Source organism: Plectropomus leopardus, chromosome 13 (assembly GCF_008729295.1).
Source record: "Plectropomus leopardus isolate mb chromosome 13, YSFRI_Pleo_2.0, whole genome shotgun sequence".
Classification (NCBI taxonomy): domain Eukaryota; kingdom Metazoa; phylum Chordata; class Actinopteri; order Perciformes; family Serranidae; genus Plectropomus; species Plectropomus leopardus.
Window position 1 is genome coordinate 20,350,895 of NC_056475.1, and position 19,698 is coordinate 20,370,592.

At 39.2% G+C, this 19,698-nt stretch overlaps 2 protein-coding genes across 2 annotated transcripts; both read left to right on the top strand.

Annotated features, from left to right (window-relative positions):
- Positions 1-5,277: 5,277 nt before the first annotated feature.
- timm10b (translocase of inner mitochondrial membrane 10 homolog B (yeast)) lies at positions 5,278-7,806 on the top strand. The gene is made up of 3 exons (XM_042499545.1): positions 5,278-5,537; positions 5,632-5,727; positions 6,308-7,806. The coding sequence occupies exons 1-3, from the start codon at positions 5,511-5,513 to the stop codon at positions 6,959-6,961; spliced, it is 777 nt and encodes a 258-aa protein (XP_042355479.1). The 5' UTR covers positions 5,278-5,510; the 3' UTR covers positions 6,962-7,806.
- A 2,011-nt stretch (positions 7,807-9,817) lies between these two features.
- On the top strand, positions 9,818-19,571 carry ilk (integrin-linked kinase). Its single transcript, XM_042499657.1, has 13 exons — positions 9,818-9,966; positions 10,534-10,692; positions 13,753-13,918; positions 14,040-14,135; positions 14,294-14,390; positions 14,509-14,592; positions 14,682-14,767; positions 14,860-14,969; positions 17,071-17,198; positions 17,381-17,502; positions 18,059-18,158; positions 18,385-18,515; positions 19,061-19,571. The coding sequence occupies exons 2-13, from the start codon at positions 10,604-10,606 to the stop codon at positions 19,208-19,210; spliced, it is 1,359 nt and encodes a 452-aa protein (XP_042355591.1). The 5' UTR covers positions 9,818-9,966; positions 10,534-10,603; the 3' UTR covers positions 19,211-19,571.
- Positions 19,572-19,698: the final 127 nt, after the last annotated feature.

The window sequence follows — 19,698 nt, forward strand, 5'->3', positions numbered from 1 at the left end:
AAATTAAAAGTACTGTCTAATACTCTGGTTGCAAAAATGAAAATGTCATCTTCAATATTCAGCAGGCATCACAAGGTTGAGCAATATCCTCTTTGATACGAACAAACCACCTCTTGAAGTCTCAACATTGAGCAACTAAGGAACAAATGGTGTACCTTTCTGTGCAGAGGATGTAATAAACGTAGAGGATATAGAGATCAAAGGAAACTTTGTTTGACATTTAGAGGTCACAGGCCACATGGAAATGTTCAATTTGTTGCAAAATACAAGGAAAATATCATATCATCACAGGACGAGGAAGACCTTCAAATGTTTTGATTATCATAATCATGCATCAACATTTCACAGAAAGGTGTGAAGGGAAAAAGAAATTATGCTTTCCATACTGTAGGCGATGCCCAAGCATTAATACTTTCCTGTGTAAATGCACTTGCCTAAACAAACATGAACTGCTTTTCAGTCATGTTAGAAGATAAAAAATTATATGAAGATAAAATGAAAGGCAAGAAAGTGAGGAAGGCAATAAGTGGGATACGGGTAATATCATTTCATTTTCCCTGTTGGCATTATTGTTATGTAACTTAAATGTCACCCACAGAGGATTTTCCACGTCAAAGTTACGATAATGGTCATTAGCTTTATAATCTACTGCACTTATGAGCTAATGCGCCATCTGCTTAAATGATTATTTCGCTCTCTGTAATCCCCACTTGGGAAGGATAATTTGCTGGCCTGATATCTGCTGAGGGAGCTGAGCTCTGCAGTGAACTCAGCAGTCAGAGGTCTGCTGCATATGAACCGTTTGTTGACAATTTTTCAATAGCTGACCGTGGCCTACTTCCCCTCTATGGATTAATGTTTGGCTTCAACTATTGCAGACATACAGGGAAGCAACGTAGGCACACAAATAGCTGGGCACTTTTAGTGACTGTCAAATCTTGGTATGCCTTGTGCTTTCACGGAGGCCGGCACTTCATCTTTGTCAAATTCAAGTTGCAGTTAGTTGCATTTTATTCGAGCTGACACAAATACAAGTTTTGGGGCGTTAAAGCATTGTTAACCCTTCGAAATCTGGATCAACATGACTTTTTTCTTGAGCTTTGTTCAGACACCGACACAAGAACACTTCAAAATCTGAGCACATTTCTTTGTTTCTTTTGAAAACATGGGTGAAAAAGGCAATGAACTGTTCCACAAATTGCAAGACATATGTATATTTGGAAAATTACTTTTATAGAAGAGGGAAAAATGTCAAATAAAATAAAATAAATAAATAATAATTACAATTATATATTTAAAATCACGCTACAGAATTATTATTATTATTTTTATTTATATATTTATTTATTCTTATTATTTAGCACTTTTTTAAAGAAATTCAGATAATTTTCTTGTACTTTTTTTGCTAGTTTTTGTTGTCATTTCTTCCTATGTTGCCCATTGCCTTTTACCCATGGTTTTGAAAGACATCAAGCCAATGGTGTGCCCAGAGTATGCTCTGCATACCGAAAGCTTGTGGCAATCAAAAACAGAACACATATATATAGTCCAACAGCGTACCTAATGAACAGACCAGCTTCAAAAGCATAAAAATCGTGGTGGCTGATGTTTCGATCATGGCGGGTTGCCATAAATACATGAATGTGTGAGAAACCCTGCTTTGGTTGGGGTCAGCACTACACTTTATCATGTGTAAATTAATATCAGATATATTCTGAAACAGGTATAAGAACTGATTGACACTGCCTCCAAGAATCCATAAACATTGTGTCAGTCTCTACATCACATTTTACATCATATGCCAATCAGCAGGATTGCACAGGATATTTCCTTGGTTGCTTTGGGTGACATAATAAAAGAGACTCTTTTTGTTATCATGCATCTCAAACAAAAAATTTTTAAAAGGAATTTTGCATTGGCAGATGGTGAAATGACGAAAAGCAAAAGGAAATCATTTCTGCTTTTACTCCCCTCTTCACAAAAACAAAGCCATATGTCAGGAAAGACAGTTATACAAAAAAATGATACTGAGGTAAATTGAAGATTACATTTAATAGGACTGGTTCACAATTTTTCATTTCCATCTTAAAACAACAGTGATGTTCCTATGTAAACACTAAAGCACATTTTGCATACTGAGGTCATTTCTCCTGTATAGGCTGCTATACTGGACAGTAAAAGTTCCTCTCTCAATGTGCTTTTAAAAAAAAGATCCACAGTTGTTCTGTGCATAAATGAGTTATAATTTTTAACTAAAACTATATGAGGCTTCACACAGTTGGACAAACCAAGTAAGCATCCTGCAAAGCTACTGTCTTTTTTTTGATGCAAAATTTCCTCTATAAGTGTTTTTATACATGAATTGTCCCCCATTTCTTACATTGAAAGTGCATTAGTGAAGGATTTCTGTCCGCTATGAACAAAAGGAATTAATATAGCAAGCTGCCAGACTTGAAAAGTTGTTAACCTATCCTTCATTGTGATGAAATGTTTTCTCTCATGAGCCTATGGGGCTCAGAAAGAATATTTTAAAGTGCTGAGCGAGAAGACTATCATGTGCTTAAGCTACAATTTTATGTTATATAGTGGCAATAAAAGCTGACTGACAAAGGAGGATCCCATTCAACTATAGTTTTGATGAATGAAGATTATACTTTCTTCATTACAGTGAACTCTTAAAAGGAATCTTATATGCATGGTTTTCATTAAATGTCTATGCTATGCAATTTATCATAATAGCTCAACAAAAAATGAACTATTTCTTTATCCCAAAGCACTGTTATCTTGATGTTGTATTAGAGATTTATTTAGATCCAAAATGCATACTACTATAATTTTGGCGATAATCAAGATCTCTTCTGTAGTGCAATTAACATCATATTATGCAGGCTCTTATTATGATGGCCCACCAGCAGATGGAGACATAATATGCAATGCTTTGCACATAATATTTAATTATTGTGCATAATAAGAAAATACTTCAACTTAGCGTCAATGTTGTGCCATGCATCCCTAATACGGATATTTGTTCATCCAAAGATTTCATTAAACTCAGATCCCTGTAAAAGAAGCTCCAGCATTATTGTCCATTTCCATGTCCCTCTTTTTTTCTTTCTGTTGTTTGTATGTTTGTTAACAGCTACCCTGATGCCACTACAAAGTTTGTTATGAGTGGCTACGGGCTTATAGATTCATCTGATTTCACTTACTTTGTAAGAATGCCAGCTGGCTTATTTTCAACTGCAGTCTTTGGGTGAGATGTTTTAAAACCAATGAGATGGTAGTTAAAATGAATAAACACAAGAAAACAAGACACCATAAAGATAGCAACAACATAAGCATTCATAAGACAGTGCACAAGCCCAGCAGAACAACAGGAAACAGCAAAACATTAGTACGATAATACAGCAATAATATCCACTAGTCACACAAGCAACACAAAACAAAAAAACACAGCCAAGCTATAAATATGAATAACCTTCTTTTGACACCTGCAGACTTGCAGAGCAGCAATTAGAAATAGGGCATAAATAAAATATGATTGACAATAATTTGTCAGTGGCTTGACTTAATAGGTGTTACTTCATTATTTAATTGTAGTTATTGTTTTGTGCACTTTATGCACAGTAGGGAGATAACAGGAAATGAGGGGAGGGAGAGGGGGAATGACATGCAATGAAAGCCCCCAGCCAGACATGAAACATAATTGTTTCATTGTCAAATTACACCAACATGACGAACACAGTCTAATATGCACTTTTTGTTCTATAGGCCTATTTTCTCTATGGCCAAACAGGTTAAGTTTAGGTTATTTAAACTACTAAGGCAATGACTGTGATCATAACTGGTAAGGAAAACATTGTCATATTTTTTTCAGATGTCAGAAAAGAATTATGCTTTGTTCAATCTTGTTCATATCAGGGCTTTCACTGTGTGAGAAAGCTCAAACCAAAGCACTTTAAATCTGTTTGGACGTTTTTGCTTTCAGGTCTTTATGCCATTTAGTACTACGCCACTTCTGCCTTTGCTACTGAGACAGATATCATTATTTTCAAATCTGCAGGAGGTCACATGAAGAAAATGGAAGTAAACAGTTTGAAGGTCTTGAACTGTTGTCATACAAACAAATCACTTGTGTTGCATTTAAGCCGACTTTTGTCTCAGGTCTGTATTTAAGGTGTTTGTTCTCAGTAATACTAGTAGAACAGTATTAAAATTATACTGTCACTCATTTGTTGGAACGTTGTTATTTGAGTTGATTAAACATTAGGATGCTAGGGTTGAGCTTGAAAGTTTATGTATTGTAGGTGTTTCCTTGTTAGTTTTGTTTCGTTATGTTGGTCTCTATTTATTGTTTGGGTCTGTTTTTGTTTGCTTGTTTTGTTTTTTTGTTGGGTTTTTTTTTTTTTGGTAGTAGGATTCTGTTTTGTGCTGTGGGGATGTGTACTACATATATGTTGAAGAATGTCAATAAAATATGACAAAAAAAGGATCTAATACTATACTTTGAAAAATGGAGGGGAAATGATTTGCCGACTCACCTGTTTAGGCTCCAGGACGACGATTAGCTAGCTCTTCATCTCCTTGACCGAATGTATCAACATAATACAACCACAAGCAGCTGCCATGTAGTTACATACTAGCAAAATAACTGTTTTACGCTAGTTGACCTACAGTGTTCAACTTTCACAACGCACTGTTGTTGGTGACCTACTAATTTGTTAGCTTGGAAAAATGGACGACAACATGGGGTGGCCTTCAAAGACCTTACGGAAAAAACAGGGATGCCAGTGGCAGGTACCAATTACAATAGACACTCTCTTCAACGACACTGGTACCAATATGCTATTTTGGTGAGGGAGCGAGGGGCTTGTAAAACTCCTAATTTTCACTCAGAATTAAACTTTTAAGAACAATATGGGCGTATTACAAGACAATTAGACAATGAAAAATATACTTGATAAAATTAGGCACCGGATACTATGTTTTTTGGCCGCAGGAATTGAAACGCAAATCATTGTAGGTCGAAATATTATGACTTTTTTTGTCGCTTTGCGAGACGTGTTAGCGTTTTACTTTTTCAAAACATAAAATACATTAGCATGCGTATGTACCTTTCGGTGGAAAAACGTGTAGTCGGTTTCTAAGAAATGCAACTAAAAAAGCGTCAAACGCAAAACGGAAAGTTGAACATGTCCAGTGTTGGAAACCGGAAATGGAACCGTGTTTTTCACCGAGTGAAGCATCTTCAACGTTGTAGGCGATCTTTGTTACTAACATGGCAGCTCGCATGTGAATGTCATGCCACCTTAATCTATTCCATTTACTGGGTTATATTTGGGTCTTACTAGTGATACAAAGAAACTGACATGTTAATGACATTTTGTTGAATAGTAGTATCATTCACCTCAGTCAGCTGAGGATCCGGGATCCTATAAATTACTCGCTTCATGAACAGCTCTTGAAGTTAGCATTTTAGCTTATCAATAGGCACTTCAGACGAAATTACGATGGATCCGGACCAACAACTGAGAAATGTAAGTCACATCCATAATGCAGTGTCGGCTACATTTATGTTTATTTGTATATGAAGAGTTTGATGGTGAGTTTGGGTGATTGTGTCTCTTAAAGCTGCGGGATTTCCTGATGGTTTACAACCGCATGACTGAGATCTGCTTCCAGCGATGCACCAGCAACTTCAACTACAGAAACCTCACCATGGACGAGGTAAGATTACTGGAAACCAGATACCTTGACTCCTACTGTCTTCGTGTCTGTGCATATAACCCTACAGAACATGGCCAAAAGTATGTGGACACGAACATAGCACCCATATTTGTTTGTGTTGACTGTCTTCAGAAGTATAACAGCTTTAATCTTAGCTTCCTTTCAAGAGTTGGGATCCTGGATGTTGTGAGTTTTTCCCCTTTTAACCACAAGTTTGGTGTCTCATATTGGGTGTCATTGCCTTGCTTGTAGCTGTCCTCTTAATTCATCCAGTATGTTTTGTATGAGGTTTAGTTCAGGCCTCACTTTGTGGGATCATTGTCACGTTTAAACTTCATCAGACGGTGGCCATAAAGTTGCAAACAACTTGTTGTCTAAAATCTCACAGCATGCTGTAGTTTAAAGATTCTCAGTAATTGAAACTATGGAGCCTAATCCAAACAATAAAAAACATCCCTAGACTCCACTGTCTACATACTTTTGGCCACACATTAAACTTTTTTATAGCACTTTTCAAACTTTGAGTTCATTCAAAAGTGCTTGCTCCACTCATCACCTCTGATTGCTGTTGTCTGTCCAGGAGCACTGTGTGGACAGCTGTGCAGGGAAGCTGATTCGCACCAACCACCGCCTGATGGGCACCTACGTGCAGCTGATGCCTCGCATGATGCAGCGTCGGATGGAGGAGATGGAAAGCAAGGCTGCAGAAAATGCCAAGGCAGCAGAGGCAGCTGCGGCTGCATCTGTGGCGCCTCCTGCCGCAGAGGCCTCACCAGAATCTCAAACCCTCATCACCTCATCTCCACCCCCACAAACACCTCCACTGTTGGATCAGCCTTTTACCTCAATGATTGATGTCGGACCAGAAGCCCATAGCTCAGTCCTAAAGCCAGCAGAATTAAATATTCCAGCCGAGCTCAACGCTGCTGTGTCCAAACCCACAACAGAAGTCAAATTATCAGCAGCCACACCGCTCACACCTGCGACTGAAACGGTGAATCTCTCCCAGCTTAATGAAGCTGGAAATGGACCATCTTATTCAGGGAGCTTTTCTCTGCCACCGATATCTGGTGCCAAAATTGAGTCTGAGATCTCAGCGCCTGTGTTTATGCCATCTAAACCAATGTCCTTATCAGGAGACACGCCTGTGTCAACAGTCGCTGCACCTAAACCCACAGAGAGCCTGTCAGGCCAAGAGATAGCCCCGGGGGTTCCCCCGCCGTCTGGTCAGTGATGATGCCCAGTCTGGGTCTGTCTCAGGTGGTCAAACTGTTAGCGCTACAGCCCTGACTGCCACCACAAACAACCGACGTCTGATGGCTCATCAGTGGCAGTCCCAAATGTGATATTTTCCACGTTGCTGAAAAAAGAATAGATGATTAAAAGATTAAATTATGAAATATATCATTTTACCGACTATTATACATGGTATTATCATGCCATGTAACCTTCCATTTCTCCAATGTGATGCAATGCTTTTTTGTTTTCATATTGTGAAAACAGGTTTTTCACTATTTGTTTTACAATATTTGAAACTTGAAGGCCTCACTTTGGACTCTATTAACTTGTGCAGGCATTGTCGGTTTTAATGACCATTATTATTATTGATTATTTTTTGACTGTTTTTTTGTTTTTGACTGAACAGTGAATGAATAAAAAAACATTCATTATTAATTCATTATGAAAGTAAAATTAACCTTATGGTGAAAAAACGGTCAAGGTAAGTTAAGAATATATATAATAATTTCAGTATCTCAAATGTTAAGAAAAACGAATATGCAGACATTAAAAGCCTAGATGAATGCTTTGTGATAAGAGGTAAAAACAAGAGGGAAGCTGTTGTTACGGTTTATATGGGTGTACCTGTGTGCAATGTTTTTAGTGATGATGTTACCAGTCAAGGCTCCACGAGGATCAGTCTCCAGCCCACAGCGTGGTTGTAGAGGTCAGCTCATATTTGGACTTGAGTCTGATGATACCCTGAAGACACTCAGACCTGACCGGATGGTTCTGAATGGTAAAAAAGTAAATGCAGAAATTAGATAATTGTCAGTAATAAAAAAATAAGAATATTCATCACATTTTGTCATGTTTTCTGTATTTTAAATGCTCCATTGATAGACTCATATTTGTTGTTGAGAGGCCCTTGTGCTGCCGGATGTCCTCACGCAGCTGTGGTTTGGGGCGTGTGCCACATGCTTTCACTGTTGTGGGTGTGATCCACTTCATGCCTGTCAACACATATCACCTCTCTCCTCCCATCATTTCCTGAATTTGCACTAAACACGCTATGTACTCTCTAACACAGCAGCAAAGCTACGATAAGCAATCTCGAAACAGCATTCCCAGTCAGTGTCTTCGTTCCTCAACCACAGCTAGTGACTTCTTGAGCATAACTGTCAACCAACGGCTGTGACAGTGAACAATGGTAGAAGAAATTCTTTAGGGTAAGTATGGAAATGGCTAGTTTTAGCTACTGATGTTCTGGTTTGGATAATACTGTCATGATGTCATATTCACAACAAATGTAACAAGCACATAAAAATAATTCGATTTTAAAACAACATGGTGGCCAGCCAATGTAATGTCCCAATAAGTCATAAAAGTGTGACAGTGTGCAAAATACCAGCACACTAAGACTGAAGCAGCTAAAAGGAAATCAGATGAAGTTGTTATTATTATTATTATTTTAAAAACTGTAATTTTCCTTCTGACATGCCATCTCTTATTTTATTTAACATTTCTTACTGATTAAAAATAAGGACAGACTAATAAATCAGCCCCATCGATATTAGTTTCTCACAGATTTAGTGGTATCATTACATTTATTGGCTAGTAAGCAGCAAGAAACACCACAGACACTGTATGTTTACAGTCATTTTGACACAGTGTTGCCATTGTATAGTTTAGCCACCAGAGAGCACTGACGAGTTTATTTTTCAACCGTAAAATCTCCTAATCCAGAGGTGTCAAACCTTTTTTTGAATGGGAGCTGGATCAGAGAATGTGAATACCTGGAGGCCAGCTGCTTCTCACATTATATAGTTTATCAAAAAGAAAATCACAGTTAAATGACACAAATGCTGTTTCATCTTTAAATTAAATAGTATTCAACTCTCCACTGTTCCTGAAAGTGGCAGTTCTCGCTGTCAACTTTATACATATTTGTTGTGGCCATATCTGTTATCTTGCAAGAAATATCTGGCGTTAGCTAATTGTTAATGTGCATGTTTACAGTCTGTTTATGAAAACACACTCGTTTCTCCTACATAGTTTCTACTTGGTGCATTTCTACAAATTGTATGATTGTCCTGCTATCATGAGGTGAATGTAAATAAATGCAAAGTGATCTTGCTTGATTAGCCAATGTTGTGTTAATAATATAGAATAATTTGAAAGACAAGCCAAGGGCCATTTAAAAACGGTCCAATTGGCCCCGGGCTGGACTCTGGACATGACTATCCTAATTAATTGGTACACACAGTACTTATTCACCAAAGACATTTTGGCATGTCACAGTACAGAATACGTAAATGATAGATATTAATGATTATTTAAAATATATAAATTAATTAAAAAAAACAATGACGGTTAGTACAGTCATAATATCACCCTTAATTTTGGAAATTAATATCAGAAACAAAAAAAAATTCATAAGTGGATATTCCCTCCACTCCATTCTTGATCATGTCTTTTTTTTTTTTGTGCCCATGTATTTGGAAAATAAAGGTATATAATAGGATATATGAAATATATATAGGATAATAATAATAATAATAAATATATAATATATATATGATAAATAATATTATATACGTGTGTATATATATATATGATAAATAATAAAGATAAATAATGTAACATAATAATGGGCAAGTTGACAGTGACAAATTACTATCAATGATTAATGATTAATAGATTTAATTGAAAAGAAAAAAAAAGTTTCTACATCCCTCCAGCGCCTCACCTGACCTCAGCATTTGCGTCCTCTGTGCGCTCAGGCCGCTGGCCGCAGTATCAGTGCATTTCCTCCAGCAGGGGGCGCTGCTGGCTCGGTGTCCCGGGACGTTGAGCTGCCAGTAGCAGAGCTCCTCTAACTTCTCGCCAGTAGCCCACATCAACTCCGAAGACCGGGGCGTGGACTCAGCCCGACGATCCCCTGCTCTTAAATTTGAGGAGACGACCGACTTTCGGGAGGAAAAAGGAGAAACCGACAAGAAATCGATCGACTCGCAGCTGGTAAGAGTTTTGAGAACTTTCTCTGTATGTTTAATTGGTTTGTTTATATTGTGGTTGGGGGAGTTTTGATGCGGAACTTCACTTTGACTTTTTAACAATAGATTTCAGAGTGATCCCACAGGCCAGCCCATCCGATTTCCACGGAGGACAGAGCCGAGGGGAAATATGGGAATGTAGCTATTTATGGACTTAATACTTTCGCTTCGATGGCTGCTTGTGTTCCTTTGAGGAGCAGATAGTGTAAATGTTGCATTTAACTATCAGTGTAAAACACTGGTCTACTATTAAAATGAATATTAAGGACTGCACTGATAGCAAAAAAAGAAAAAGAAAAGTACAGTCAGGCTTTGGACACACAGTCACACCTGAAGGGATACATTCATTTCACATTCTGGACATGAACCTAACTGAAGTCAATCTATAGGCTCAAAAGACAGTGAGTGTTGTCTGTTTACACGTCTGAGCATTTCCCTGGAAGATGTACAGTGGATGGAAAATCAATTTGTAAAAGCCTTTACATTTATTTTCAAAATCAAACTTGTCTCCTATACAATGCTTTTTTTGCAGGCTACATGTTCCAAATCTCAAAACAAATTAAAAGAAAAAGCAATCAAGGGAGGCACCCCGCAGCGTAACCATGGATGACATCTTCACACAGTGTCGAGAAGGGAACTCAGTTGCTGTCCGTCTGTGGCTGGACAACACAGAGAATGACCTCAACTTGGGGTAAGCGGATGCTTTGAAGATGACTCCCTTTATCTTCTCTTGGATGTTAGGGCGTGTAAAGCCTGTGCAATAACACATTAGTGCTCCAATGATTGGATTTTATTGCAAACGAACCACATTTGGTATGGTGGCTGAGTGATTCTGTGCTGGTGTGTGTGTGCGTGTGCATACAAAGCAATCCTTGGCACATCAGAGGTGGTCAAATAGTTTCCATATTGTGCTCTCCCTGCAACTCCACACACACTGCTGAACGTCACCCAGTGTTGGTAATTCCAGTGCAGTTTTTTCCCCCTTTTTTCTCCTGATTTTCTCTCCTTATGATGTCATCCCTAAAAATTGTGTGCGTGTGTGTGTATAAAAGCAGTGGGTGATTTGTGGAGGTTGTGTGGTGATGTAAATGACTCAGACATCAGAAAATAACTTGAAACTCATCTTACACTAGACTGAAGAGCACATATAGACTTTAGATAATAGTGCTAAAACTATTTCGTTGATTTACAGAAGTGCTTTTCCAGTAACACATGTGATAATCACAATCATTTCATATTGAATATTTGGGGTTTTATACTGTTGGTTAGACAAAACAACCACTTTGAGGATTTCACACTGTTGTCTGGAAACAAGTGTGGACTTTTTCACAATAGTTCAAGCCTTTGAAACTTCAGCAAATTGGTTTGATTTCTTTCAAAAACATGGGAAGAAGGCAATGAGCAACAAAAGAAAAAATGACCCCCAAATTAGCAAGAAATTGGTTAAAAAAAGAGCACAAAAAATTACCTGAATTTTTTTTTAATGAAAAAGAAAGTAAATATGTGAAAAAGAAGGAAATAACCAGGGAGGAGCGCTTAAAAATTCTAATAATGCTAACGAGATGTTAAATATGTAATTTGATAATTAGAAATATAGTTTTTCCCTTGCTTTTTTTTCCTTTTTTCTCAAGACATCTACCCCAGTTTTTTCAAATTAATTTACAAAATATGCTAATTTCTTGCAATTTGTGGAACATCTCTGCCGACTTGCTCATCACCTTTTTTCCAATGCTTTTGAAAGAAACTGCACTCATTGCTCGGAGTTTGAAGGTTTAAATACTTGTATAAAGCATCTGAAAGCAGCGCAAGTAAAGAAATGTCACTCCTGGTTCACAGGGTTAAAAAATAATCTAAAATATAAGTGGTACATGAATTTATAATGGTAACATTTTTTAAAAATTTTTTTTAGAATAGACGGAGAGCTTCTGCCTGTTTACATAACTTCCTTGCAAGAAAGTAGCTCAAAGACCTCACTGCTAAAGACCTCGGTTATCTCATTCTTGGGCCAGGCCATATATGTGCAGTTTGTTGACGTTGACTTTGAGGGCTGCAGAGCTTCTAGCCAACCACGCAACAGCCAAGGCCATTTCCTCTGTTCAACTCCATACAGGGCCAGGCCTTCGCTGACAGAGCTTCTCAGGCAGTGAGCTGCAGTCCCACATAAACATCTGAGAGACCAGTCATTATGCTGGAGGCCTGCTTCGGCTGTTAATCTGAAAAAGGCTCAACCATGTGTGTGAACCAACACATTTAACTTTAGAATATCCATTTACGTGTAATGATTGTTAGGTATTTGTGGGGAAACATGCATTTTTGATGCAGAGAGTAGATGGAACTGGAGTCCATTGAGACAAACATGAAATGCCGTTTCAGATCTCCCCCGGGAGCTTTGTGTGCTTGAGTGAGTGACACAGGAAGACACAGGGAGAAAGAGAGAGACTCAGAGAATGTGTAGCTGAGGATTCCTCTGTGCATTTTCCGCTCTGTCATTCCTGAGTTTTTTTACCCGTTACTTTTTATAGCACACACAGGGTTGGTCCGACTATGAACTGTCTGTACGCCGTGCTGGATCAGAATTGACAGAGAATGTGAATAACTGCTATTTCACTATAGTGCGAGCTGGTAGTGCAGCTATTTCCTACAAGCCCCCTTGAGGTTTATTGTTAAACACAGTGCAGAGCTTGTGGCTTTACGGGGACTTGCGAGAAGCCCCAGCAGCTGCTTCGGGGTCAGTTAATGTAAAGGAGCCACATGGGTGAAGGGGCCAGTCACACATAGGTGACAGATTGGCTCCTTGTAGACTGCAGCAGTGCTATGTACGCTGTCTGCGTGTTTGCGTTTTTTTGCGTATGTTAGCAGGCATTCCAGTTTGCACAGACATATTTATCACCAGGCCAGTGGTCAGATGGGTAAATTCTGCCGGCAGCGCAAGGAAGCATGTGCTTAAGTCTAAATAAAGATTGGTAGGTAGTGGGTGTGAGAACCTGTGTAGCTGTGTGTCAAAGAGAGAACCACACAGGGAGTATTTTGTCAGCTGGTGTATGCTCAGAGTTATTAAAGGAATATTTCAGCCCCGAAATAATCATTTGTATGTCAGTTACTACATTGAATTCTGGAAGGAAACTTGCAGAAAATTCTTGATGAATCAAGGTAGTAGGGATCTGCATTAAACATAATATCTGTTTAAAAACTCATACAGTATAATCCAAGTCTCATTTATACAATTTTACTAAAACTGGAATATTGGAAACACTTACACATAAACAGTGCAGGTGCACCATTTGACAGTGCTAACATGTTTTAAACATTAACATTTTTGTGAAAATGCATGTGTGTTGGAAGTGCTGAGCATACGACTGGATAAAGGAGACTTGATTATACTGTATGAGGTATGTGAAAGTTCGTAAACAGAACTTTTGTTATAGTTTTGCTGCTGTTAAACGTGGACCCCAATTACTTCAATTCATCAACAATGTTTGCCTTTTTTTTAAATTCTCCGTTCACCATGGAGGCATGTGAGAAAAATAGAGTTCTCTTTCCAATTTCAATCCAACATGGGGTGAGTAACTGATATATAAATGATCATCTGCGGGGTGAAGTATTCCTTTAAGAGAGCACCCGTCTATGCATGTTTCCTGTGAACGTCTAAATGTTGTCATTTCAAAAAAACACAAATTAGGTTTTATCGTCGAGCTAATCCAGAATCTGTCCTTCTTTTCTCTTCATTCTCTGTGTGCATCTTGTGTTTTAGCGATGACCACGGCTTCAGTCCCCTCCACTGGGCATGCAGGGAGGGGAGGAGCGGAGTTGTCGACATGCTCATCATGAGAGGTGCTCGTATTAATGTGATGAACCGTGGAGATGATACCCCATTGCATCTCGCCTCCAGCCATGGGCATAGAGACATTGTGGCAAAGGTAAACAACACACTGTGGTCGCAAATGGACCATTCATGCATTATTTACACTGTGTGAGAGGGGGGAAAACTTGCTTTGATGTTCATATTTTCTCACTTTATGACCTGCAATTGAATGCCAGCTGATTCAGTGCAAAGCCGACCCCAATACGGTCAACGAGCATGGAAACACACCACTCCACTATGCCTGCTTCTGGGGCCAAGATGAAGTGGCAGAGGTACAATACAATACACCCACAGACAACTATCTGTTGGCTGAAAAGGCCCTCTTCTGGAGGGAAACTGGCACTACAGTGACCTTACGATGTTGCTTTTATACAAAACCTTTGCTGAAAATCAAATCTGTGCATAACATATTATAAACCCTCTTTTTTAGGACCTGGTGACCAGTGGTGCACAGGTGTGTATATGTAACAGGTATGGACAGACACCTCTGGACAAAGCCAAGCCTCACCTAAGACAGCTGCTTCAAGGTCAGAGGTCATTTTAACACACTAACTAGTCATTTTCTTGAAAAAACTAAATCATTTCATTGGAAAAAAATAAAAGTTTCGCCACTTAATTTTTTGTGTTGTTACTTCTTTTATGTAGAAAAGGCTGAGAAAATGGGCCAGAGTATGACCAAAGTCCCCTATAAGGAAACTTTCTGGAAGGGCACCATGCGAACACGACCTCGTGAGTGGCATTCACACTGCATTCAAATGAACAAATCAGCATTTAAAATCCGGATGTTTGTTTGATTATTCATGTTTTGGCTCTTTCAGGTAATGGTACCCTCAACAAGCAGGCTGGTATTGATTATAAGCAGCTTTCGCTCCTGGCAAAGATCAATGAAAACCAGTCTGGAGAGGTCAGTTGCACTCTGTGTTTACTGCTGTGTCAGTCTTTTTCATTTCTTCTCAGCTCCCCAGTTGTTTACCCAACTGTGTGCTGTGTCTGCAGTTGTGGCAGGGTCGGTGGCAAGGGGATGAGATTATAGTGAAGGTGCTGCAGGTTAGAGACTGGACCACCAGGAAGAGCAGAGACTTCAACGAGGAGCATCCCAAACTCAGGTAATATACACATCAATGAAACTCTGCACACAGAGGAGAGGTATCAGAGTTCATTTATGGGCATTACACGATCACATGCTGCCATTCGGCTCACAAACATATAGTTCCACTGTTAAAATCTCATCAGAGCCTGTTTTTGAGCTATTCACAGACTATGAGCAGTCCTGGTAAACATCGTGCTAATGTGAGGATGGATGTGATTGTCTGGTGGCCGTTTAGGGTGCTGTGGTTAAAGAGAATGTAGGATCTGCTGGTGCAAGATTCTTATGCAACAAGGAGACGAGTTTCTGTTGTTAGAGGTCAAAGAAATGGGATGGTTTTGTGATGAGGCAGTGGTTGGAGGCTGTTTACTGTGTAATGTCTTCTGCTCTGTAATGTGAAAAACAAATTCCACAAACCTCCTTCAAGCACCGTAAACATAAAAACCATTATAAACAGTGAATTAAATTCATCACAGTAGAAATATTATTTCGAATCCTGTTTGTCATGTTCTTGTATCCGTTTGTGTTTCATGCTTTTAGCATTTTCGCCATATTATTGCATGTAAGGCTAAAAAGAGGTACCCTTGTTGTGTTGAAGTATGCACAGAAAATTTCAAGAGAAGTCGTACAGGCATGTCACAACAGGCCCCCCAGAGGACCTCTGTACTCAGGGAATCATTGCTGACGTAATTATGGCAGGGCATATTTCCAAGAAGAAACTCACAAGTAAGTGTCACATATATTTACACAGAAAAAGCCTACCAACATCTAATCAATCAAAATAAATCACTGAATAAAATGGCATAATACCCTACAGTGTTTCAAACCAGCAGAATGTAATATAACACCTAAACTGATCCATTATAATCAAGCCAGCTAACTACAGACTCTCATTAAGTGACAGAAAATAACTCACAGCAATTATTATTTAGGACAAAAATGAAGAAAATCTTATAGCAGGCCAATTCAAAGTCTGAAACTCCAGCTGGGATGTTAGGGCTTAGTGTTCTTTAGGACCCAAAAGCAGACTCAAACACAGATGGTTAGACGGTGATTGGTCTATTAGGGAAGATAGCAGGGAGAATGTGGGAAGCTGGAGATGGCAGGCAGGACTGACAGGAAGACAAAGAGTTTGGACCAGCTGGGGCTGAGAAAAGCCAGAAGATAAATAGATGGGCTTGCAGGCAGGGTGTAGTGGTTCAGGTGGAGGTGGTGAGCTGGCGTGGAGCAAATTGTCAATAAACAGGCTGAAAAACCCAAGGAAAATACTCTGGCGTCAGGATACAGAGCGGCCGAGACATTACTACCACTGAGTCAATCCGGCAATGAGTGAGTGACGGCCCTGTGTTCTTATACTGCATGGTGATGACATGATTGAAGACAGGAGTGTAGATTGCATCAGGAGCCAGGTGAAGGAAAGCCACGCCCACAACACACACACACACACACACACACACACACACACATACACACACACAGGAGGTGGAAACATAGGGGAGACAGGGAGAGCAACACAAGGAAAACCTGAACACATAAGGCAGAGTGAGGAATTGCAAGAACTTGGCAATGTATTTTCATCTTGGCTTCAGTTCTTGCACTCTTTTAAGAATTGAAGCAGACAAAAGTGCTCGGGATGAGTATGTCGACAACTTCAGAGGCAACATATTGTCTGAAATGTACTTCGAAAATGAGAAAGTTCCAGCTTAGCTTTTAAGATGACAAATATGTGGTGAAGAGCCTACTTGGACTACTGTACATTGCTGACATGGACAGGTCGTGAAGTTAATTGCAAACCATTACCCCTGTAATTTTTACGTAATTTTTAATTAAGTCGTGTGATTTAATGATCATAGGTGAAGCTGTAAAAGTGAAAAAAAGTTCAATAAAATATTAATGGGAAAAAAAGAGCCACAGATGAGGCAAATGTGCTCCATGGATTCTTGTTGTTTTTTTACATGCAGAACAAGCTTTTAGGACATTTCATGTTCTGTTCTCTTAATGTTGTTTCCTCCCAGCTGCAAGTTTGTTTTTTTTTCTTGTCTGAAAAAGACCTCTGTGTTCTTCATAATTACATATTTCAACATTTACACACACTTTGTCTTTCTTTTGTGTCTCCAAAGGATCTTTTCTCATCCGAACATTCTGCCTGTTCTCGGGGCCTGTCAGTCACCTCCATCCCCTCACCCCATCATCATTACCCACTACATGCCATACGGATCTCTCTTCAACATACTGCACCAGGGCACTAGTGAGTTGTTTGTGTTTATGTAAATGTATGAAATAGAAATGACCTAAAAAAATGCACCTAAGTTTACTCCAGCTCCAAAAACCTGTGACTGCTGTATATGGAAGACATTGCACACCCATCCTGACCTCACAGTACTTTTTACTTTTCCCTCCTGTCTTTGTCTTTGTTTTCGTGTTCCTCAGCTCTGGTGGTCGACCAAAGCCAGGCAGTGAAGTTTGCATTGGACATAGCTAGCGGCATGGCTTTCCTCCACACCTTAGAACCAATGGTTTCACGGCTTTACCTCAACAGTAAACATGTCATGGTAAGACACTGTCTGTCTATCTTTGACCAGCTGGCTTAAAAGCAACCACAGTTATGATTTTTTATTTTTTTTTTTTTTAAGGTAGGACGTGCCACTATTCTCCATTACAGTCATTCCTCAGCTGCAGACAAAGTGTAGAGAGTTAGTGAGAGAGGTTTGCCCTTAGAAATTTCTGATAGAAAGCCTCTCCTGGCAAAAATCTTTTCCTTGTAATCAGAAACAATGATTGTTTACCTAAACTTAACCAAAAAAGGACTTTCTGTCAGAATGTCCTGAAGGCAAACTTCCCCCAACAGCTGCAGAGATGTCAAGATGTGGACGACTCAAAAAAGCTGGCCAATCAGAACAGAGTGGCCTTTTTCAGGAAGAGGGCTTAAAGAGACAGGAACTAAAATCAAGAGTTTCAGGCGGAGGGTGAATACAGGTTTTCCAGCATAGACACCGTGAGGAATTTTTAAAAAATGATCTATTAGAAACTCAAAATACAATAATGAACCTGAAAATAAAACATAATGAATCCCCTCTAAGATGATTATGTGACTTGTTGTATTGCCAGATTGATGAGGACATGACAGCCAGAATAAGCATGGCAGATGCTAAGTTCTCCTTCCAGTGTCCTGGTCGTATGTACTCTCCAGCATGGATGGCCCCTGAAGGTATTTACTCCTTTTTTTCCGTCCTTGTCCTCTTCCCTTCCGTCAATCTCCTCCTCCCATAAAGCATACTCAGACTTTATGAGTCATTTAGACAGGAACACACTGTACTGTATAATTTAGTCCCGGTTTAGTGGTAGTCATCTGGTGTGTTGCCTGTGTTACAGATGAAAAACAAACCAACAAATGAGCTATTTTGTAATGTTTATGGGTTTCTTTGTCCCTTTAGCCCTGCAGAAGAGGCCTGAGGACATCAACAGAAGATCTGCTGACATGTGGAGCTTTGCTGTGTTACTGTGGGAGCTGGTTACCAGAGAGGTCCCCTTTGCTGACCTCTCGCACATGGAGATAGGCATGAAGGTAAAGTGGCATTGCCAGATTGGAAATATTAAACTATTCTACCAGAGGCTCAAAATGATCATACACCAGAACGAATAGTTTAAATTTATAACTTTAGCAAACAAGTATTTAAACAACTTTTTGACACATCTACAAATCTACCCATGCCCACTGCCTCCACTGTCATCATGGCCTACATCAAACGCAATTGGCTCTAAGGAGATCATGTGAGAAGTGATGCGTAAACACGGACGTAAGAGCAAGGAAATTAGTTCAAATGAGACATCTAAACTCAACTAAGTGCTTATTGTAAGTATCACAATGGTCAAATTATTGTACATTACGGCAATTTTGGAATTATTGATCGTACGGAGGTCAAAATTATTGCACAAATACAATAATTATCGTACATCTGGCAAAACTGGTAAGTGGGCGCAGTGTTTATCTTCTCACAGGCTCACAGCTCTGCGCCCCACTGAAATACAGCACCTTAATCCCCAAAATATCCAGATTTCTATGTTTAGGGTATTTACAGCAACTGTTAATCTCACCCCCCCATTGCTCAGGTGGCTCTCGAAGGACTTCGGCCAACTATTCCACCTGGGATTTCCCCTCACATCTGTAAGCTGATGAGGCTCTGCATGAACGAAGACCCAGCCAAGAGACCCAAGTTTGACATGATCGTCCCCATCCTGGAGAAGATGCAAGACAAGTGAATGCCTTTGCTGCATTCTCCTGTTACCATGTTTTTTGACGTCAACCACTCTTTATCTTCACTCCAATCATGTATCTGCTTAGCCACTGTAAATATTGTCGGAGACCACTTTCGCTACACAATTCAGACAATGAGTATTATATTGCTTTTCATGTATAATTTAAATTTGAGGTATAAATGTTCTTTAGCCTATGTGCTCTTTTATTACAGCTGAAACATGCTCACCGAAATATGTGCAAACATTTGAATCCAGTGTGGATTTTATTTGGTGACAGAAACACAACAAAGAAATGTGTATAGAAAAAAATGCTTTTATACACAGTGAATACCAAGGCAATAAATGTTTTATATTTATGACAAATCCGTGTTCTTTTGTTTTGAGATAGTGTCTTACTTTTGTGTAAGTGTTCACATTAGACTACAAAAATTATTCTGAGGTGCGCTTGCTGGAAAGTTTTCAGCCAGATCTTGTGCCTTTCTGAAGTGGAT

Coding starts and splice junctions, on each gene's coding strand:
- timm10b (XM_042499545.1), top strand. CDS start 5,511: ATGGATCCGGACCAACAACTGAGAAAT. Junction 5,538..5,631: donor CGGACCAACAACTGAGAAAT/GTAAGTCACATC, acceptor TGTCTCTTAAAG/CTGCGGGATTTCCTGATGGT. Junction 5,728..6,307: donor GAAACCTCACCATGGACGAG/GTAAGATTACTG, acceptor TTGTCTGTCCAG/GAGCACTGTGTGGACAGCTG.
- ilk (XM_042499657.1), top strand. CDS start 10,604: ATGGATGACATCTTCACACAGTGTCGAGAAGGGAACTCAGTTGCTGTC. Junction 18,159..18,384: donor AGCATGGATGGCCCCTGAAG/GTATTTACTCCT, acceptor TTGTCCCTTTAG/CCCTGCAGAAGAGGCCTGAG. Junction 18,516..19,060: donor ACATGGAGATAGGCATGAAG/GTAAAGTGGCAT, acceptor CCCATTGCTCAG/GTGGCTCTCGAAGGACTTCG.